Source organism: Gopherus evgoodei, chromosome 1 (genome assembly GCF_007399415.2).
Source record: "Gopherus evgoodei ecotype Sinaloan lineage chromosome 1, rGopEvg1_v1.p, whole genome shotgun sequence".
In the NCBI taxonomy this organism is placed as follows: Eukaryota; Metazoa; Chordata; order Testudines; family Testudinidae; genus Gopherus; species Gopherus evgoodei.
The window spans coordinates 53019710-53042682 of NC_044322.1; the positions used below are offsets into that span (position 1 = coordinate 53019710).

Consider the following 22973-nt stretch of genomic DNA (forward strand, 5'->3'; position numbering starts at 1 on the left):
ATCCCAGCGATTGGTACGCCACTCTCAACATGAAGGATGCATATTTCCACATTGCAATTTACCCCCCGCACAGACGGTATCTATGCTTTGTGGTGAATCATCAACATTATCAGTTTACCGTCCTTCCCTTTGGCCTCTCTTCGGCCCCTCGGGTCTTCACGAAGTGTATGGCAGTCGTCACAGCTTCCCTACGTCGTTGTCAAATACATGTCTTTCCTTACCTCGACGACTGGCTTATCCGAGGGGCCTCCGAGGCACAAGTCATCCGTCATGTGACCATCATCAAGGACCTATTTATGTGTCTAGGCCTGATAATCAATTTTGAAAAGTCCACTCTGGTGCCTACGCAGAGGATAGAGTTTATCGGGGCCATGCTGGACTCCAGCCTTGCAACGGGCCAGTTTGCCCCCACATCGTTTTAAGGCTATAGTCTCCCTTGTACAAAGACTTCAGAGCTTCCCAACAACCTCTGCCCGCACTTGCCTTGGCCTCCTTGGTCACATGGCTGCATGCACATTCGTCACAAAGCACGCCAGACTGCGAATGCGTCCTCTCCAAACTTGGCTCGCATCAGTCTATTGTCCGGTCAGAGACGCCATAGACATTATACTCACAATTCTGTCGAGCATTCTAGGCTCCCTCAACTGGTGGCGAACGTCATCCCTGGTGTGTGCAGGTCTGCCGTTCCATCCACCGCAGCCCTCCACGTCCCTAACAATGGACGCGTCATCTCTGGGCTGGGGTGCTCACCTAGGGCACCTTCGCACTCAAGGCCTTTGGTTGTCCCAGGAGTTGACGTTACACATCCATGTCCGAGAATTAAGAGCGGTCCGGCTGGCGTGCCGAGCGTTCCAAACGCCATCTACAGGGCCGTTGTGTTGCAGTGTTCACGGACAACACAACAGCCATGTATTACATAAACAAACAGGGAGGGACACGGTCCTGCCCCCTTTGTCGGGAGGCGATTCAACTGTGGGACTTCTGCGTAGCCCACTCAATAGACCTGGTAGCCTCCTTTCTCCCAGGAGTCCGGAACACTCGCAGATCAACTGAGCAGATCCTTCCTGTCGCACGAGTGGTCCATCCGTCCGGACATTCTCCATTCTGTTTTCCGGAGGTGGGGCTTTCCCCACATAGACCTTTTTGCCTCCAGAGTAAACAGGAAATGCCAGGTGTTCTGCTCCCTGCAAGGTCGCTCCCCGGGCTCCTTCTTGGACGCATTCCTAATTCCGTGGAAAGGTCACCTATTTTATGCCTTTCCACCACTTCCTCTCGTCCACTGAGTTCTACTCAAGCTCCGCAGGGACAAAGCCCGCCTAATACTGATCGCTCCGGCATGGCTGAGACAGCACTGGTACACACTGCTGCTCGACCTTTCTCTGACAGACCCGATTCCCCTGCCACTCTGCCCGGACCTCATAACGCAGGACTTCCGCAGGCTTCACCACCCGGACCTGCAGTCCCTTCATCTGACAGCATGGCTGCTGTCTGGCTGAGCCAATCGGAGTAGCGTTGTTCCACCTCAGTGCAACAGGTGCTGCTGGGAAGTAGAAAGCCTTCCATGCAAAAGACATCTCGCTAAATGGAAGCTCTTCTCTCACTGGTGTGCCCAGCATGACCTTATTCCACAGAGTGTATCGGTCCCCATTATCTTGGACTATTTATGGTCCCTCAAAGAGCAGGGCCTGGCGATCTCTTCTGTCAGGGTGCATCTTGCAGCTATTTCCACCTTCCATCCTGGGGAAACTGGCAGTTCCATTTTTTCTCACCCCATAGTTTCCAGATTCTTCAAAGGCTTGGAGTGACTCTACCCTCAGGTCAAACGTCCAACCCCTACCTGGGATCTAAACCTCGTATTAGCTAGGCTCATGGGTCCCCCCTTTGAGCCTCTGGCCACATGCTCGCTGCTGTACCTGCCCTGGAAGACAGCCTTCCTCGTCGCTATCACCTCGGCTAGGCGAGTCTCGGAACTTGGAGCATTGACTGTGGATCCCTCGTATACGGTATTCCATAAGGACAAGATACAGCTGCGACCGCATCCGGTATTCCTCCCTAAGGTGGTCTCTGCCTTCCACGTTAATCAGGACATCTTTCTACCAGTCTTTTTTCTGAAGCCGCATTCATCGTGTCGGGAACAACAGCTGCATACTCTGGATGTCCGCAGGGCTCTCGCCTTTTATATCGAGAGAACCAAACCCTTCCAACGTTTGCCTCAGCTATTTGTAGTGGTGGCAGAGCGAATGAAGGGCATGTCAATCTCTTCCCAACGAATTTCATCTTGGGTGACATCCTGTATTCGGGCATGCTATGACTTGGCTCACGTTCCGACCGGCCATCTCACTGCCCATTCTACTCAGGCTCAAGCCTTATCTGCTGCGTTCTTGGCCCATGTTCCCATCCAGGAAATATGCCGCGCGGCTACCTGGTCTTCCATCCACACCTTTGCATTGGTCCAGCGGTCCAGAGATGATGCCGCCTTTGGCTCAGCAGTCTTACATTTCGCAACGTCTCGCTCCAACCCCTCCGCCTAGGTAAGGCTTGGGAATCACCTAACTGGAATGGATATGAGCAAGCACTCAAAGAAGAAAAGACGGTTACTCACCTTTGTAACTGTTGTTCTTCGAGATGTGTTGCTCATATCCATTCCAAACCCGTCCTCCTTCCCCACTGTCAGAGTAGCAGGCAAGAAGGAACTGAGGGACGGATGGGCTGGCAAGGGTATATATCGGACGCCATAGCGGTGCCACTCCAAGGGGCACCCTGCCGACCCACCGAGTGTTGCTAGGGTAAAAATCTTCCAACGAATGTGCACATGTCACGTGCACACCTAACTGGAATGGATATGAGCAACACATCTCGAAGAACAACAGTTACAAAGGTGAGTAACCGTCTTTTCATGGCTGTCAACCTGAGACACACATTTGCACATAGACATCCACCCACCCACAGGAGATTCCTCTTTAGTCAAGAACATTACTAATTCAGAGTCCTCCCCTTTGGTCTAGCTGCATCATCTAACATCTTTACAAATGTTTTTTTCAGTAGTAGTAATGTGGATGAGAAGAGAGAGATTTACAGTCATCCTATTTGTTGACGACTGGCTTCTGATGGACAGTTCCTATGAAGAAGTCCAGTGATTCTGTTCAGTCTTCTTCCTTCCCTGGGTGTCTGCATCAATCTCAAAAAAAATCTATGGATCCCCACAAGGTTCATCAGTTTTATCGTGGAGAGATTGGACTTGATCACAGCAAGAGCATATCTACCTCAAGAGGTTTCATGCCATGAGCACTTTCATATATAAGGTCAATCATTTGAGATGCTAAAGGAGCACTCCAGGAAGACAAGACCATTGAAAAGAACCTAAATGCATACTTTGTATTGGTCTTCACTGCAGAGAGTGTGAGAGAAGTGTCCACACCTGAGCCATTCTTTTTAGATGATAAATCTTAGGAACTGTCCCAGACTGAGGTATCAGTAGAGGTGGTTTTGGAACAAATTGATAAATAAAAACAGTAATAAGTCACCAAGACCAGATGGTATTCACCCAAGAGTTCTAATGTTAATGGGGTATGTAACCTATCACTTAAATCAGCTTCTGTATCAAATGACTGGAGGATAGCTAATATGATGCCAGTTTTTAACAAAGGCTACAGAGGCATCCTGGCAATTACAGGCCAGTAAGCCTAACTTCCAGTACCAGGAAAATTGGTTGAAACTATAGTAAAGAACAGTATTATCAGACACATAGAAGAGCACCATTTGTTGGGGAAAAGTCAACACAGATCTTGTAAAGGGAAATCATTCCTCACCAATCTATTTGAATTCTTTGAGGGGGTCAACAAACACGTGGATTAGCGTGATCCAGTGAATATAGTTGACTTGGACTTTTAGAAAGCCTTTTAAAGGCTCTTGAAGTTATCAGTCCTAAGATGAGAGGGAAAGTCCTCTCATGGATCAGTAATTAGTTCAAAGACAGGAAACAAAGCATAGGAATAAATGGTTAGTTTTCAGAATGGAGAGCACTGTTGCTCAAGGATCTGTACTGGGACCAGTGCTGTTGAGCATATCCATAAATGATCTGGAAAAAGGGGTAAATAATGAGGTGGCAAAATTTGCAAACTATACAAAATTACTCAAAATAGTTGAGTGCAAGGCAGACTGTGACAAGTTAAGGGATCTCACAAACCTGGGTGACTGGGTAATGGCAAATGAAATTCAGTGTTGATAAATGCAAAGTAATGCACATGGAAAAAAATAATTCCAACTATATATACAAAATGATGGTATCTAAATTGGCTTTTATGACTCAAGAAAGAGATCTTGGAGTCATTGCGGGTAGTTCTGAAAATATCTGCTTAATGTGCAGCAGCAGTCAGAAAAGCTAACCATATTAGGAACTTTTAGGAAAGGGATAGATAATAAGATGATAAACAGCATACTACTACTATATAAATCCATGTACGCCACACCTTGAATACTGTTGAATACTGTTGCCCCATCTCAGAAAAGATGTATTAGAAATTGAAAAGGTACAGAGAAGGGCAACAAAAATGATTAAAGCTATGGAACAGCTTCCGTATGAGGAGAGATTAAAAAAATTGGGACTATCCAGACAGGAAAAGAGAGGACTGTAGAGGGAGAGGGATATGATAGAGGTCTATAAAATCATGAATTATGTGGAGAAAGTGAATACAGAAGTGTTATTTATCCCTTCACATAACAAGAGAAATAAATGTCTCCCAATGAAATTAATAGGCAGCAAGTTTCAGGCAAACAAAAGGAAGTACTTCTTCACACAGCACTTAGACAACTAGTGGTATTGTTGTCCAGGGATGTTGTGAAGGCCAAAACTGTAACAGGGTTCAAAGAAGAATTAGATGAGTTCTTGGAGGATAGATTCATTAATGGCTGTTAGCCAAGATAGGTAGGAATGCAATCCTATGTTCTGGGTGTCCATGAGCTTCTTACTGCTAGATGTTGGGACTGGATGACAGCATGGATCACTTGATAATCGCTCTGTTCTGTTCATTCCCTCTGAAGCAGCCGGCATTGGCCACTGTCGGAAGACAGGATGGTGGGCTGGATGGACTATTGATCTGACTTAGTATGGCCGTTCTTAGGTTTGCTATCAGACCCAGGACATTCGTCAGAACTTGCGTTTCCCTACTCTGCCACATGATCTCATGTGCACACTTGACACTGTTCTCCAGGCTTCTGCTTCATTGCCTACAGGCTTGGCTTCTCTCTGTGTACTCAGCAGAGAATGGTAATGTGACAATTCTTCCTAAAGTTTTAGACACATTCATCTGGTGAACAGCACCAGAGAACATTTGTGTGGAGATGATTCCTTTCCTCAGTCTGACTCCCTAGGCAACCATCATTACGGACGCTACCCTCTTGAGTTGGGGCCATCATATGGCGCACGGCATGGACCCTACAAAAGTCCAGAATGCATATCAATTTACTAGAACTCCAGGTGGTCCATCAAGTCTGTGATACCTTCCTCCCACTCATCCAATCCAGATGTGCAAACAATGTCGGACAATGTGACAACAGTATTTTATATAAACAAGCAGGGAGGAAGCAAGATTTCTGTCTCTGTGCAGAGAGAGGCAGTCACCCTCTGTAATTGGTCCATCAATCATAGCATAACCCTGTCAGCAACATATTTACCATAGTAGACTGCCTGAATAGACATATTTCCACAAATCACAAATGGGAGATTCACAGCTTGGTTCTTGATGGTAACTTTGCCCAGTGGGGAACACTGGCCTGGGATCTTTTTGCCTCACAGGAGAACAGGAAACTTCCTTGGTACTGCTCCATAGCAGCCCTGGGTGAAAGTTTGATGGGAGATGCCCTATTGGTGTCATGGTAGGGTCACTGGGATCATCCTCATCCATCTGTTCCATCCATTGATACCACAAGTTCTATGGAAGATTCACTTACGCTGTCACAGCTAGATTTCTAAAGGGGATTCTCAGATCCTTTCCACCATTGATGAAGTTTGTTCCTCAGTGGACCTTAATTTTGTTTTACCGTTGCTCACTAACTCCTCCCCCTCTCCCCCATTTGAGCTTCTAGCCACATGTGCAATGGCCCATCTGTCCATGAAGGTGGCTTTTCTATAGCCATAATGTCACCCAGAAGAGTCTGTAACTGGGAGCACTGTGGCAGACGCACCACATACTTCCTTGTTTAAAGAAAAGGTCTCATTATAACTCCACGCTAGATTTGTTCCTAAAGTAGTTTCCAAGTTTCACATAAGCCAGAAATCCACTTACCAGTATTTTTTCCAGAATTGCATGCCTCAGATGAAGAGAGACAGTTACATTGTCTAGATGTTTGAAGGGCTTTGGGCTTTTATCTTCAAAGAAAAAAGGATGTTGGAAAAACACCTAAATTATTCCTTTCCATAGCAAAGGGATCAAGCTATATTGGTGCAGAGACTTTCAAAATGGATCTTGGGTTGTTCGTATTACCCTTTGTTACCAACTAGCTCATATCCCCCTTTGGAGGAGATGTGAGTGCTCATTCCGCTAGCAGGGGTGCTAGAACAATTCATATAGTGGGGGTACTGAGAGCATTGAACCAAACTGTGAACCCTGTATACGATGGAAACCACTTCAAGTCAGAGGTGCAGCAGCACCTCTAGTTCAGGCACCTGTGTCCACTAGAGGGCAAGCTATTTTGTCTGCGTCACTAAGAGACGTATCCCATCTAGAGATATCTAGGGCAGCTCTGTGGAGCTCTTTGCATACCTTAATGAGATATGCTCTGGTCCAGTTGTCAACTGCAGTTATAGCTGTGAGGACAGTAGTACTGCAGTCAGCTATCATTGCTTCATCCTCTCCCCAACCCCCATCTGACTACTGCTTGTTAATCAGCCTTGTGTGGAGAACACGTAGGGACTATCACTCAAAGAAGAAATGGAGGTTACTTACCTGTAACGGGAGTTCTTTGAGATGTGTGGTCCCCGTCTGTATTCACTTCCTATCCTCCGTCCCCTCTGCAGCGGATTGTTTGAACTGTGGTAAGAATGGAAACTGGAGAGGTGTCTGCCTGCACCACTTTTTATGCTCTCTGTTCAGAGCAGGAGGAGAGCTATGGCACATGTGCAGGCCAATGGATGCTGTTCGCAAAAAAATTCCAGACTCAGGCACGTGTATCCTACATGTGGAATGCAGATAGGGACTACACATTTTGAAGAACCTTCAGTTACAGGTAGGTAACCTATATGTTTACTTGCCTACTTAATACAAATACAGTACTATTACTTAAACTGTACAAAAGCTGAATGAAGCTTGCAATTACGCTCATCAAGCAGGGTGTTGCAACATATATCTGTGTAAGTTTCATCTAATGAACTTTTTAACTTTATTTTTTAAGAATATGAAAGAATCTTCTTTTTACTGAAGCATGTACAAGGCAGTTTACAAACACGACTGATGTTTTTACAGAACATTATTAAAGAAGCCTCAAGGTATGTAGCTACCGAAAAATCTTGTAAAATTATGCTAATGTGCTGTATGTAGTTAAAGGTATGTCCATAGCCACTACATATGTCTGCTTGAGACCCACACATTTGTAAGTGTTCACATTTTGATTAACTTATCCTAAAAAATAACCACACAAATGCTTCAGATTGCAGGCAAAAGGCCCTGGGAGGAAATCTGTTCTGTTCTAGTTCATCATGATCTATGTAGTTCTTGCTTTTTTTCCCCCAAGCCCTTATACATGTACAAACTCAGCTCTTTGCTGCTGCTTTTCAGTTGAATGTCTTGGAAATGATGACTGAAGGTGTTAAAAGCAGGAAATAGATAAATCCACATAAATCTAGCCAGTTGGGGTGTCACTGTCCAGTGCACTAGCTTGCTGCATGCTAGCTGGCCATGTGGACCCTGCTACTTGCACACTAAAACTTCTGTACTGTGCTTTGACCTACTGCTGTTTGAAAAAGTTCCATAGTATACAGCAGAGGTGGGCCAACTTTTTGGCCGCAAATCTGTATGGGGGGCTGGGTAGGGAAGGCTGTGCCTCCCCAAACAGCCTGGCCCCCATCCTCTATCTGCCCCCTCCCATTTCCCGCTCCCTGACTGCCCCCCTCAGAACCACCGGCCCATCTACTCCCCCTGCTCCTTCTTCCCTCACCGCCCCCTCCTGGGACCCTCTGCCCCTAACTGCCCCCCCCGGGACCCAACCCCCTGTCCAACACCCCCCCCCCCGGCTCTCTGTCCTCTGATTGTCCCAACCCTTATCCACACCCCTGCCCTCTGACAGGTGTCCCCCCTTATCTCAAGCACCCTTGTTCTCCATTCCCTACCTGCCTCTCCCCTGAACCTCTGCCCCCTCCAACCGCTCCCTGTCACCTGACTGCCCCTCAGGATCCCCTGCCCCTTATCCAACCCTCCTCACCCCCTTACCATGCCACTCAGAGCAGCATGTCTGACAGCTGCGCCGCCCAGCCGGAGCTAGACATGCTGCCACTCTGCTCGGCAGGAGCATGCTGCTCCGCTGCCCAGAGTGCTGCCTGCGCGGCAGCATGGCTGCGGGGGAGGTGAGGATAGCAGGGTTGAGGCCGGGAGCTAGCCTCCCTGGCCCTGGAGCTCAAGGGCCAGGCAGGATGTTTCTGCGGGCCGTAGTTTGCCCACCTCTGGTATACAGTATCAGTGTCCATACAGCCAGTTACTGTGTGGCAACCTGATGCATTGTAGCTTTATATCTCGGCTTGCTGAGCAGTAAATCTCTCTAGATAAACCCTACATGGACAAGAATGGGATAAAATGGGAGAGAATCAGTCCTATTCTGCAATGTGGAGCATTGCACTGCTCAAGGATGAATTTGAGTGCGCTTCCCATTTCAATGAGCTGTGTATTATAACAGTGGTTCTCAACCAGGGGTGTTCATCTAGATATTTGCCTAGTTTTACAACAGGCGATACAAGAAACACTGGCAAAGTCAGTACAGACTAAAATTTCATACGACTTGTTTACACTGCTCTATATACTAAACACTGAAATGCAATTACAATATTTATAGTCCAATAGATTTAATTTATAATTGTATGGTAGAAGTGAGAAAGTCAGCAGTTTTTCAATAACGGTGAACTTTGACACTTTCGTATTTTTATGTCTGTCTGGGTAAGCAAGTACGTAGTTTTTAAGTGAGGTGTAACTTGGGGGTATGCAAGACAAATCAGACTCCTGAAAGGGGTACAGTAGTCTGGAAAGGTTGAGAGACACTGTATTATAAAGACGGTGGGCCAGATTGTCAGATGACAAAACTCAGCGTAAACTGGATGCTCCGGATCTGGCCTTACATACTTTGATATGGGAGCATCATTCATCTTGCTCCAGAAAGATGATGTCCTACTCCTCATGTTGACTTTCTCCAGAAGGAGTTAAATCTACACTTCCTTAGTCAGAGATTAGATAGATTTAGTGGGTAAAATCTTGGCCCTTGTGCATGTTATAGATATGGTGTCCCTGTCTCTATAACCATGGGAACAGTTCATGGAGCACCTGCATAGCCCTTCTAGCCTCCATGCCTTGGTATGCCACTCATATGCTCTGCCACCCTTTCTCAAATCCCCCTTCAGAAGTGTGCTCCAGCTTGTAAGGTGTATGGAGGCCTATGCATAGTGTTTGCTTCCTTATTTTCCCAGCACAATGGAATTATGCCAATTCTGTTGATGTTAGGATCTCTTGCAGCCCTTAGTTGGGCTTGATGAGTTGACCATTCAGAATTAGTGTCTTCAAGATGTTGCCCACTGCGGCATGCTGCCCCAAGCACGCGCTTGGCATCCTGGGGCCTGGAGCCAGCCCTGGGCACAGGGTTCAGAGCTGGACCAGCATGCCTGGTCCTCTCCTCTGCCCTGTGGACCCATGAATCCAGTGCAGAAAAGCCTGTTCAGGAGCTCCTGAGCATTTTTTGAGGGAGTCTAAGGACACACTTTGGCTCCCTGAAGGGGCAAATCCTGCAACAGTCCTTGGTCAGTGGGTACAAACCCCTGAAAGGATCCAAAGTCCCCCTAGATACTGAAGTGGGTCCGGAGATTCCTGACAAAAGAGCTTCTGCACAGCTTCTCTTCCTCCCATTTTGAACCAGGGGATTTTTATGATGCTGTGGAGCAAGTCTCACAAACCTGAGATCTCTGGGTCCCAAAAAGGCAAAAGGAGGTATTACCTTTTCAAGGCAGCAGTTAGTATTGAGCAAGTGGGATGAAAATCAGGGTTAGACCCCTTCTCCTTTTCCTTCTTGCCCTGAAGGAGTGTTTTGGGGGGGTTTCTCAAAGAAAATTTCTCAATGCTCATATTCAGGTCACTAGCCTTCCGCCACCCAGAAGCACGTAGAGAAGCCTGTTAACTCTGTGCCTGTGAAGCCCTCCCTTAGGCTGCAGTGTAATGGAAATTGTACCTGTTTGGCTTTCAGCCCAGGGCCCCTCACTCTGCCAGGAAAAGGGGCTCAAATTTCAGGCACCAGCAGAATGGGAGTTGTGCCTTCTGCTCATCAGCAAGGAACAGGGGCTTGGAGTCTAAAAGGCAGGAATGGGTCTCTCTCTATCCCTTCTGTTTCACATGCTGGCTCCACATTAAAGTGTAAGGGGCATTTCAGGCTGACTGACCAGACCAGAGACATATGAGGATTCCACTCTCCATGAAGCAGTAAATGAGAAATCTCTTCCAATGTTCAAAACAACTCGTGATTTACTAAACAAAGCCCCAAATTCTATTAGGTTGCTCCTTGGGTACTAGCCAGAGTGGAGGAGCAAGCAGGCAACCTTTCAGGCTTTTAGGGACCTCTAACAAGTTACTTCCACAATTAAATTAAGGTATTTGTACCAATACCCTGCCTTGGACTGGTCCTCAGGCCAGGATGAATAGCATGCTACCTCCCTCTGTGAACAACATGAGCGAATACCACACATGTGCCATCAAACACCACCCCCACCGAAAAACAAAAAGCCTGCAGGACTTTGCAGGACAGGATGCCAGTTGCTTGCAAGGAACTCATTAATAAAATATATTCCATTTCAAGCATTTATTAGATGCACAGTTTCCCATGGAAGCCTCTTTTGAGACATCTTAAGATCTGAATGAGGACTTCTGATTAAATCCAAATGTTAAACTAAAATGTATAAAAACAAATTTCCAAAGCTTCGTGCAGAAGTAGCTCCACCAGTTAAAGACAGCCATGCCTTCAGAAGGAGACTTTCTTCCAAAAGACACTGAACAATAATTTAAAACCCTCAGCTATATCCATTCAGACCAAAAAATGTTCAGATATTTTAGTAAGGGAAGCCTACTAGGTGGCATGCAAATGCTACATCATCTAGGAGTATTACTTTTGCCTGGAATGAAACATCTCAGGTTTTGTCCTGGTCAAACCCCTGATGTGATTTTTTGTGAGTAGCGCACTGGCTTCTAATGTGGTAGTTACAAGGAAGCTGTGACACACATAAATAGCAATCAGTCATCCTAAACAGATACTTGCAGGTGAGCAGCTGTTTGGAGAAACAGAGGAATTAGTTGCTGGGAATGGTGAGAATGCAGAGAAGCCTCAACCCTCACTTCAAAGCCAGCATAGCAATATGTTTGTTGCTATCAACACAGACACTGTCCAGGAAGGGACTATTTCCCCAGCAGAGCAAAAATTTTGAAGAAATTCTTCTTCAAGTGCTTGTTCATGTTCATTCCATATTAGGTGTGCACGTGCTGCGTGCACGAGCTTTGGAAACTTTTCCCTTAGCAGTACCCGGCAGGGCCCCTGTCTGAGCAGCGCCACTGTGCCGTGCATATATACTCCTGTTGGCCCAACCCCCGCCAGTTCCTTCTTACCATCCGTGGCGATGTTGGAACAACCTCTTGCTCTCATATGAGAAGCAGTCCCTTAGCTTTAGAGTACTTGGCTGCTATCAATTCGTTAGCATTCTATTGTTGTGGACACTTAATAGATTAGGTGCTTGGAGGCTTCCAGCACCCACCCCGGGCCGCAGGGCATGCCGCAGGCCCAGGGGTTTAAGGCTTGCGCCACATGCCGCAAACCCATGCCAGTTAGTGACCCCCACGACTCCTATCTATGTTGTCTGGGGGAAGCACACCAAACAGAGAGATGTAAGATTTGCAAGGCGTTTAAGCCAAGAACAAAGAAAGAGAGAGACTTTCGCTTGAAGCTGTTGTTGATGGAGGCAGTGCTGCAGCCATCGGGCCCGGAGTGCCCGATGCCGGCTCCAGCCTCCTTGGTGCGGAGTGCCCCGGAGACATCAAGAGACTCGGTGCCAGATAAGCACCACGAGCTGTCGTCCTCGGAGAAAAGTAGGCCACGGCACCACTCATCCTCCCCAATGCGGCCCAAGGCCAAACCAAAAGAAGGATGCGGACGTTCCCCACAAAGGAGATCAGCGTCATCTAAGGGCCCGGGCACCAGAGAGAGCGGGATGAACATTGTGCCAGCGCCAGCACTGATGGCACCAGTGCCACAAGTCGCACTGAGTCCAGCCCTAAGTGAACTCAATGAGGACGACGGGCTTGAGGGAGTTATAGATCAGCCCTCCACACCTGACACGTTTGAGGTGGCGAAGTACCTCATCTGGTTGTTGGCGGTGAGCGCCTGCTCCTGATGAGGAAGAAGCCTCTGGCACCCAGGCCCATGGTGCCATTGAGGAGAAAGCTGGCAATAGCGTGCCATTCGAGGACACCCTCCCGGCATTGGTCCCGGTCGAGTGTCGAGTCTGTGGACTCTGTTACCCCTGACGCAGAAGGAAGCCTCGGTACCAGAGACAAGTCAGCACACGGGGTTAGTGCAAGGGACCCGACGCTCTCCTGCACCCCCCAGAGACCGGCACTAGGAAAAGGTGAGCCGTCCATCGCCAAAGGCTTCCAGAAGTCCACAGGTCAGTCCAGGTCTTGGGAGCACTGATACTGGTCCCGATCGGCAAGAAGCTGCTTGTTGGCCTCCCTCCAGCACAGGTCAACGGCACCGGTGTGGCCTTTGCACTTGGCGTCAGCAGAGTCCGGTGCCTACTCGGGCCGATACAGTTACCCTCACCAGACAGCAGAGAATACCAGGCTGGGTGCCACCTCCAAGTGGGGACAGCTGGGACACTGGCCCTTCTGGACCCCTTCGGCCTACCACCAGCAGCAGGGGGCTCCCTCCAGGGCCAGCTACTCGGTGCATCGGTCTCGGTCCCCACACCAATGCTCCTGTGTGCGGGAAGCTACAGTGTCCAGACCACCTGCAGCATCACCGAGCGAGAGACTGGAGAAACCGTCACCGAGTGCGGTGCCGCCCCAGGGTCAGCTGTCCAGGCCGAGCTGGAAGCCCCTCCTTTGGGGAAGGGGAACAAAGGGGACCAGCAGGAGGACGCGGAGCAGCTGCTGACCTCCTCCTCATCCCCGGATGAAACAGTGGCAGGACCACCATCAATAGACCACAGAGCCCACCAAGAGCTGCTGCATAAGGCTGTGCATAACTTGGGGTTACAGGCTGAGGAGACAGTTGAGCAGAAGGACCTCGTGGTGGACATGCTGAGCCCAGAGGGTCCATCCAGAATAGCGCTTCTGCTCATTAAGACCATACAGTCGAACTATAAGACTATATGGCAGACCTTGGCCTCCAGTGCTCCTTCTGGACACCGTGGGCATACCACCAAGGCTCCCAGAGGGTCCATCCAGAATAGTGCATCTGCTCATTAAGACAGTACAGTCGAACTATAAGACTGTATGGCAGATCTCGGCTTCCAGTGCTCTTAACAGTGCTCCTTCTGGACACTGTGGGCATACTACCAAGGCTCCACGGTCGGCCCCGTCAGAACACTGGGTACCAGAGGTGACAGTAAGCTGCCCCCTCCGCACAGGCATAGATGAGGCTCCGATACCATCTGCAGACACCCAGGTTCCACCTGACGCAGATGACGCTACTCAAGTACAGAGCCCCCTCCCACAGGACTCCCTGGTCCTGGGCCTCTCTTCTTCCTTCTCGCCTGATGAGGCGGTGGCGGGAACATCCTCCTCAGGCCCTCCACCAATTGATCTCAGGGCCCATCAAGACCTTTTGAGACGAGTGGCTCAGAATATGATTTTACAGGTGGAAGAGGTCCCTGAAATAGAGGACCCTGTCGTGGACATCCTATCGGCTGATGCACCTACTAGAGTTGCCCTTCCGTTTATCCGCACCATACAGGCTAATGCGGACACCATTTGGCAATCTCCAGCCTCGATTCCAACTACAGCAAGGGGAGTAGAGAGAAAATATATGGTCCCCTCAAAGGAGTATGAATATCTCTACATTCACCCACCTCCTTGCTCTTTAATGGTGCAATCGGTGAACGAACGGGAGCGTCATGGCCAGCAAGCCCCGGCTCCTAAGTCAAAGGAGGCTAGGCGCATGGACCTCCTAGGCTGCAAAATATACTTGGCCAGGGGCCTCGAAGTTAGGGTGGCAAACCAACAAGCCCTCCTAAGTAGATATAACTTTAATACGTGGGTGTCCTTGGGGAAGTTTACGGAGCTTCTTCCCCACGAGTCCCATCAAGAATTTACGGCCCTACTTGAGGAGGGTAAAAAGGTAGCAAGAACCTCCCTCCAAACCTCTCTGGATGCAGCGGACTCTGCAGCCAGAGCTCTGGCGTCAGGAGTGACGACGAGGCGTATGTCCTGGCTCCAGGTATCAGGCCTTCCCCCTGACTTACAACAAACTATTCACTATTTGCCCTTTGAAGGCCAGGGCCTATTCTCAGATAAGACTGACCCCAGATTGCAAAGTCTGAAGGACAATCGCGTTATAATGTGCTCGCTGGGTATGCACATGCCAGTGACCCAACGCAGGACCTTCCGGCCCCAGCCACACCGCCATTATGCCCCGCCTAGGCCATGTCAGGACTTTAGCAGAAGGCATGGTAGAGGGAATCATAAGAGGCAGTCTGGCCCTCAGGTCAAAATCAGGCGCCCCCTAAACCACCAGCAGGGCCCAAGCAGAACTTTTGATGGGACGCCCGAGGGCGGCCCACCAGTTGCTCTACCGGATCCTTCTCCTCCCTTTTTCAACCGCCTCTCCCAATTCCTCCCTGCTTGGTCCCAGCTAACTTCAGATTGTTGTGTCCTGCGCACGGTGGAAGTGGGATACCATCTCCAGTTTGTTTCAACCCTGCCTTTCCACCCTCCCTCCCCGTCCCTCTTCAGGGACCCCTCTCACGAGCAATTCCTCTTACAAGAGGTCCAGTCACTCCTAGCCATGGGAGCCATAGAGGAGGTGCCAAAAGACGTGAGGGGCAAGGGGTTTTATTCCCGCTACTGCCTAATACTCAAGGTGAAGGGAGGTCTCAGACCTATCCTAGACCTGCGAGAACTCAACAAATTCATGATAAAGCTGAAGTTCCGCATGGTAACCCTGGGGACCATTGTCCCGTCCGGGAGACTGGTATGCTGCCCTCGATATGAGAGACGCATATTTCCACATCGCAATTTACCCACCACACAGACGTTTTGTGGTCAACCATCAACACTTTCAGTTCACTGTACCATTTTGCCTTTCTGTGGCTCCGCGTGTGTTCACAAAATGCATGGCTGTAGTAGCCGCCTCCCTCCGGCGTCATCGGGTACACGTCTACCTGTATCTCGACGACTGGCTCATTCAAGGGACTTCCCAGTTACAAGTGTCATAGCACCTGTGCATCATCAAGACCTCTTCGGAAGCCTAGGCCTGATGATCAACACAGAGAAGTCTACTCTGACACCCACGCAGAGAATATACTTCATCGGAGCTGTTCTGGACTCCAATCTGGCCAGAGCCTGCCTCCCGCAGTCGTGTTTTCAAGCAATGGCTTCAATTATTTGAGGTCTTCAAACCTTCCCGACAACGTCGGTGCGCACCTGCCTCAGCCTAGTAGGTCACATGGCCTCCTGCACCTTCGTGACTAAGCACGAGAGGCTACACCTCTGTCCCTTTCAAACCTCGCTTGCTTCAATATACCAACCATGCAGAGACAGCCTGGACTCGATGCTTACTATTCCCCAGAAAGTTCTGGGCTCCCTAACCTGGTGGCTAAACCCCACTCTGGTCTGTGCAGGGATGCCATTCCACCCACCGCAACTCTCGATGGCCCTAACCACGGATGCGTCATCTCTGGGTTGGGGTGCCCACCTCGAGGGCCTTCGCACTCAAGGCCTCTGATCGCCTCAAGAGCTGGCCATACACATCAATGTTTTAAGACCATCTCCAAGGCCATTGTGTATCAGTGTTCACGGGCAACACAACAGTCATAAATAAGCAGGGCAGAGTACGCTCCTCCCTCCTTTGTCAAGAAGCCGTCCACCTCTGGGACTTTTGCATAGCCCACTCAATTGATTTGGTAGTGTCTTTTCTCCCAGGAGTCCAGAACACTCTGGCAGATCACCTCAGCAGATCCTTCCTGTCTCGCGAGTGGTCGATTTGTCCGGACGTCATCCATTCTGTTTTCCGGAAGTGGGGGTTTCCCCACATAGACCTCATTGCCTCCCGAGAGAACAGGAAATGCCAAGTGTTCTTTTCCTTCCAGGGACGGTCCCCGGGCTCCCTCTCAGACACATTCCTGATCCCGTGGAAGAGGCATCTACTCTATGCCTTCCCACTGTTTCCACTCATCCACAGAGTCCTACTTAAGTTCCGCAGGGACAGTGCCCACCTGATCCTGATTGCTCCAGCGTGGCCGAGGCAGCACTGGTACACCATGTTGTTCGACCTCTTAGTGGCAGACCCGATTCCCCTGCCACTCTGGCCAGATCTTATTACACAGGACTTCGGCAGGCTTCACCATCCGGACCTGCAGTCAACCTACATGGTTGAGCCAGTCTGAGTTGTGTTGCTCTGCCTCAGTCCAACAGGTGCTCTTGGGCAGTAGGAAGCCTTCCACTAGGATGACATATCAGGCCAAGTGGAAGCGTTTCTCCAGCTGGTGCGCTCAGTCCCCAGGCAGGTGTCCTTTCCTACTGTCCTGGACTACCTCTGGTCCCTGAAAGAACAGGGCCTAGTGGGGTCTCTTCCATAAAGGTGCATCTGGCAGCCATCTCTGCCTTCCACCCAGGGGAAAGTGGCTGATCAATCTTCTTTCACCCCATAGTGTCACGGTTCCTCAAGGGATTGGAACATTTGTACCCTCAAGTCAGATGCCCGACCCCTACCTGGGATCTCAACCTGGTGCTAGCCAAGCTTATGGGTGCTCCTTTCGAACGACTGGCCACCTGCTCGCTGCTGTACCTTTCCTGGAAGACAGCCTTCCTTGTTGCTATTACTTTGGCAAGGTGAGTATCTGAGCTTCGGGCCTTGACAACAGACCCCCCCATATACAGTATTCCATAAGGACAAGGTACAGCTGCGACTACACCCCTCCTTCCTCCCTAAGATGGTGTCCGCCTTTCATGTCAATCAAGGCATCTTCCTCCTGGTCTTTTTCCCGAAGCCGCACCCATCACGTCAGGAGCAACAGCTGCACACTCTAGATGTTCGCAAGGCTCTCACCTTTTATATTGAGAGAACAAAAGCCTTCCGAAGGTCACCTCAGCTCTTTGTAGCTGTGGCACACCGGATGAAAGGCCTACCGGTCTCATCCCAACGAATCTCATCTTGGGTAACATCCTACATCTGTACATGCTATGCCACCTCACCACCCATTCTACTTGGGCTCAAGCTTCATCTGCTGCCTTCCTGACCCATGTTCCCATCCAGGAAATATGTCCGGCAGCGACCTGGTCATCGATTCACACCTTTGCCTCACATTGCGCATTGGTTCAACAATCCAGAGATTATGCAGCATTTGGCTCAGCAGTTTTGCATTCTGCAACATCTCACTCCGACCCCACCGCCTAAGCAAGGCTTGGGAATCACCTAATTGGAATCGATATGAGCAGGCACTCGAAGAAAAAAAGACGGTTACTCACCTTTGTGACTGTTATTCTTCGAGGTGTGTTGCTCGTATCCATTCCAAACCCGCCGTCCTTCCCCTCTGTCAGAGTAGCTGGCAAAAAGGAACTGAAGGGCTGTTGGGTCGGCAGTGGCATATATCTGGCGCCACTCTGGGGGTGACTCAGCTGACCCACCGAGTGTTGCTAGAAATGGATATGATTGGAATGGATATGAGCAACACATCTCGAAGAACAGTTACAAAGGTGAGTAACTGTCTTTTCCTGCTACTTCCTCATTCCCAAGGCCAGAGGAGGCCTTTGACCCATTCTGAATCTGCGCAGGCTCAACAAGTTCCTGGTCAAGGCATGGTTCCACATGGTCTCCCTGGGCACCATCATCCCTTCCCTGGATCTGGGGGACTGGTACACTGCCCTTGACATGAAGGACGCTTATTTTCATATCGCCATCCACCCGGCGCATCGCCAATTCCTGCGCTTCACTGTGAACCAAGAACATTACCAGTTCACAGTTCTCCTCTTTGGCCTACCTGTGGCCCCGCGGGTGTTCACAAAATGCATGGTGGTAGTGGCGGTCTTCCTATGGAGGCAGAGGGTCTGAGTTTACCTGTACCTTGGCAACTGGCTCCTGGGAGGCCGATCCGAAGAGGAGGTTCAGTCCCATGTGCAAGTAGCCCTGAGACTGTTCCACATGCTGAGGCTCCTGGTCAACGTCCCCACGTCCACACTCATTCCAACGCAGAGAGAAGATAAGCCCATAGTTCTCCCATTGTTTTGTTCTAACTCTTAGACCTCCTTTGGAGGGTTGTGGCATAAATGGATATTCCGGGGGCTCTAAAGATGCAGCTCAAGAATATGAAGTACACAAACCACTTGTACCCTGTTCATCTCATTGTATTCAAAATGCTAAGGCCTTAGGGCCTCAAAGTTGCTGCAGGCAAGGTATTAAAATCCTGCACCAGTTGACATGCTAGGCATCTGGAAAACTATTCACAGAAGTCCTTACGTGCATTTGGAAGAAAAAAGTGTTTTGAGCCTTGTCATGGTATAATCCCCACTCTGAACCTTAGTGTCCAAAAGATGGGGTACCAGCATGAATTCCTCTAAGCTCAATCCCAGTTTAGAACCTGTAGCGCTGCCACCAACCAGGAATTCCAGTGCCTGGTACACTCTGGTCCCCCCAGAACCTTGCCCGGGGACCCCCAAGACCCAGACCCTCTTGATCTCAACACCAGGAAAGTAAGCCCTTTCCCCCACTGTTGCCTCTCCCAGGCTTCCCCTCCCTGGGTTACCCTGGAAGATCACTGTGTGATTCAAACTCCTTGAATCACAAAACAGAGAGGACAATTCACCTTCCTCCCTCCTTCTCTTTCCACCTCCCAGACTCTTCCTGAGAGAAAGTAATCCTGGCAAAGAGAGAAATCAGCCTCTCTCTCCCTCTTCCCTCCTTTCTGCCCACCAATTCCCTGGTGAATCCAGACCCAGTCCCCTGGGGTCTCACCAGAATAAAAAAACAATTAGGTTCTTAAACAAGAAAAGCTTTTAATTAAAGAAAGAAAAAACAGTAAAAATTATCTTTGTAAATTTAGAAAAAATGGAATAGGTACAGGGTCTTTCAGCTATAGACACTGGGAATACTCTCCCAGCCTAAGTATACAAGTACAAATTAAAATCTTTTCAGCAAAATACCAATTTGAACTCCTTTCAGCCAAATACACATTTGAACTCTTTCCAACCAAATACACATTTGCAAATAAAGAAAACAAACATAAGCCTAACTCACTTTATCTACCTAGTACTCACTAGTCTGAACTTATAAGAGCCTGTGTTGGAGAGATTGGAGAGAAACCTGGTTGCACATCTGATCCCTCTGAGCCCCCAGAGTGAACAACAACCAAATTCTAACAGCACAGCACAAAAAAACTTCCCTCTCTCAAGATTTGAAAGTATCCTGTCCTCTGATTGGTCCTCGGGTCAGGTGACAGCGAGGCTCACTGTTCTTGTTAACCCTTTCCACGCAAAAGAGATATAAAGCAGTTTTGTTCTATTAACTCCTACTTATCTGTTTATGACAAGCCTCATCTGAGGAAGATTTGCAGAGTAAATTTCCATACCTTTTGAAGAGACATCCTTTGGGAGGGAGGTGCTACTGGATACTTCCGTTATATGGAGTGTGGGAATTTCCATTCCTTGCTGCTATTCTAATGTAATATTTAAAACACTGCTTATCCTTTCCTTCCTGCTTCATTATTCGCTGCTCACTACTTCCCATTAGTGATTATAAGAACAGCCATACTGGGTCAGGCCAAAGGTTCATCCAGCCCAGTATCCTGTCTTCCGACAGTAGCGAATGCCAGGTGCTTCAGAGGGAATGAACAGAACAGGTAACCAAGTGATCCGTGCCCTGTCATCCATCCCCAGCTTCTGGCAACAGCTGTTCTTCTGGTTAATAGTTATTGATGGACCTGTTCTCTATGAACTTATCTAGTTCTTTTTTTAACCTTGTATGTCATTGAGGTCCCAGGGGAGCCACACTGAGACTGCTCAATTAGGGCAAATTGCAAAGACGGAGGCAAACAATCCCCAAAATTAGTGTTTATTCTAATTCTTAAATCTACCAAACTAGTAATAAAACACCTTCTATAATGCCTTACTGGTTACCCAGAAGCCAATAACATAGTTCCCTTAAAGCAACCCAGCCGTGGGGCTTCCTCCCAGACAGCCATATCATATATGATGAGGATTATTAAAACCTTGTTCATCATATGAAAAAGTTCTACCAATCCGAAAGGATCAGACACATTACTCACCAAGTTTCAGAGTGGTAGCCATGTTAGTCTGTATCAGCAAAAATGAGGAGTCTTGATGAAGGGGGTTCTAGCTGGTGAAAGCTTATGCTCAAATAAATTGGTTAGTCTCTAAGGTGCCACAGGGACTCCTCGTTGTTACCCACCAACTTAATTAATATTTCAGAACTTACCCAAATACATGCTTACAGCCAATTCTTATTAACTAAACTAAAATTTATTTAAAAAGAGAGAGTTGAGTACTGGTTAAAGATTATACATACAGATATGAATATAGTTGTTAGGTGAGTCTCAAATAGAGATGATGAGCTGTAGAGTTGCAGAGTTCTTTCAGAATTAGTCCATAGGTTCAGTCCAGTGTTCAATATCACGGTGATCCAAAATGAAATCACAGATTGCGGCTCAAGCTTCTCCTGACAAAGCATAAGCACAAGCACATTGGAGATGAAAGGATCAGGTTCCAATAGTTTTTACAGAGATTTTTTGCAGCCTCTTCTCAGCATGCAGTCCTTGGGTGAACAGTAGACTTTTGAAGTAATCTTCTCTTTCATAAGCATCACCAGGAATCAACTTATTAGCACAGGGTAATTATTCATTAAGCGGTTCATAGAAAATTTACTACAGATTTTAAAGTGAAATATAGACAGTGACATTCACACTCATGTTTCATCTAAATGTTAATACACCTCTACCCCGATATAACATGGTCCTCAGGAGCCAAAAAATCTTACCACATTATAGGTGAAACTGTTATATCGAACTTTCTTTGGCTTCGAGCATCTGTTATTAATAGTCAGCAAATAGCCCCACCCCCTGTCCAACCCCCACCTACTTCCCAGCCCCTGACTGACCCCTCAGAACCCCTGACCCATCCAACCCTCTCTTACCCCAGTCCCTAATCACCCTAGGACTCCCATGCTGACGGGACGGATGCTAGGACCCGGGGAGCTGGTGTATGGAAGCGCTCACACCTGCTCGACCACATCTTGGGTGAGCCCCGTGGGGTGGGCCAGGGAGAACTGGCCCAGCAACCACTGCCCTGTCCGCAGAGTGTGCCCAGCTCAGCGTGGCAGCAGGGCAGGCAGCCTCGCCCAAGGTGTCTGCATGCGCCTGGTCCCTGTCCCTTGCCCACAGGGAAGGTGAGCCATTGGTGGGCAGCTCCTGCTGTGCGTGCCTGCGCTTAGCCCCTCTCTCCTCCTCCGCAGAGCCCTGAACAGCCTGTCTCCAGTGAGGATGCCACGGCCAGCTGCCCAGCAAGGCGCACAGAGCCCCTGACTGCGGGCAGGTAGTGCGGCACACTATGGACTCAGAGAGCCAGCCTGGCGCTGTTGCGAGCAGGGTGCAACCTGCCAACCGGGCCCACTGTGTGCTGAGCCCTCTAGCGCTGGGACAGGGGCACCTGCATGGCACTGTTTAGGATGAGCACCTCTCCCTTCCCTGGATCTGCAACTTCCCCGTGTGGACCAGTCTTTCCCAACTTCTTGGTGCCGGCTGGAGCCCATGTGACGTTCCCCTGCACTGCAGCTCCCCTCCTCATGCTGTGTCTCCTCCCTGTCCCCTGACTGCCACATGAGACCCTTTGCCCCTTATCCAACTCCCCGGCACTGCACCCTTAACATGCCGCTCAGAGCAGCATGTTGGAGTCTGATACACTGATCCGACGGAGCGTGCAGCCCCACCACCCAGAGCGCTGCTTTACCTTGTTATATCTGAATTCGTGTTCTATTGGGTCGCATTATATCCAGGTAGAGGGGTATTCCCGTTTGATCTTTGAATTAACAGATATAGCAACAGACAGGAACCATCTGTTTACATGGTTGACATCTAACAAGATATAAGTAAACACATACAATTAGTATTCCCACTCATTCTTTAACTGTTCATGTTTACATTTCAAAGCTCTAGTGTATCTAACATAGCTATATTAGCTATTTATAAGGAATAGCCATAATTACCATTTATATATTTCTCTAATATATATTTCTCTAATATGAATTAGGGTCATTTAGCCTGCAGGTTACTTAACCCTTTCTGATCCTATGTCACACCTGCCCACCCAGGCTAATAGCTGTTGATGGAGCTGTCCTCTATTTATGTATCTTGTTCTCTTTTGAACCGTGATAATCTTGGACTTCACAACATCCTCTGGCAAAGAGTTCTATAGGTTGCACGTTGTGTGAAGAAATACTTCCTTTTGTTTTAAACCTGCTGCCTATTAATTTCATGTGGTGACCCCTAGTTCTTGTGTTATGAGAAGGAGTAAATAACACTT

At 48.7% G+C, this 22973-nt stretch overlaps 1 protein-coding gene across 6 annotated transcripts in view; it reads left to right on the plus strand.

Annotated features, from left to right (window-relative positions):
* INTS6 (integrator complex subunit 6) overlaps positions 1–22973 on the plus strand; it is a 108274-nt gene that overhangs the window by 82159 nt on the left and 3142 nt on the right. For 4 of the 6 annotated variants that reach the window (XM_030564383.1, XM_030564416.1, XM_030564410.1 and 1 more), the window contains one exon: positions 7390–7483. In XM_030564383.1, coding sequence (XP_030420243.1) covers positions 7390–7483 — 94 coding nt within the window. Of the gene's footprint in view, positions 1–7015; positions 7225–7389; positions 7484–22973 lie in introns of those variants that run through there. The other 2 variants (XM_030564390.1, XM_030564399.1) reach the window with 2 other exon arrangements.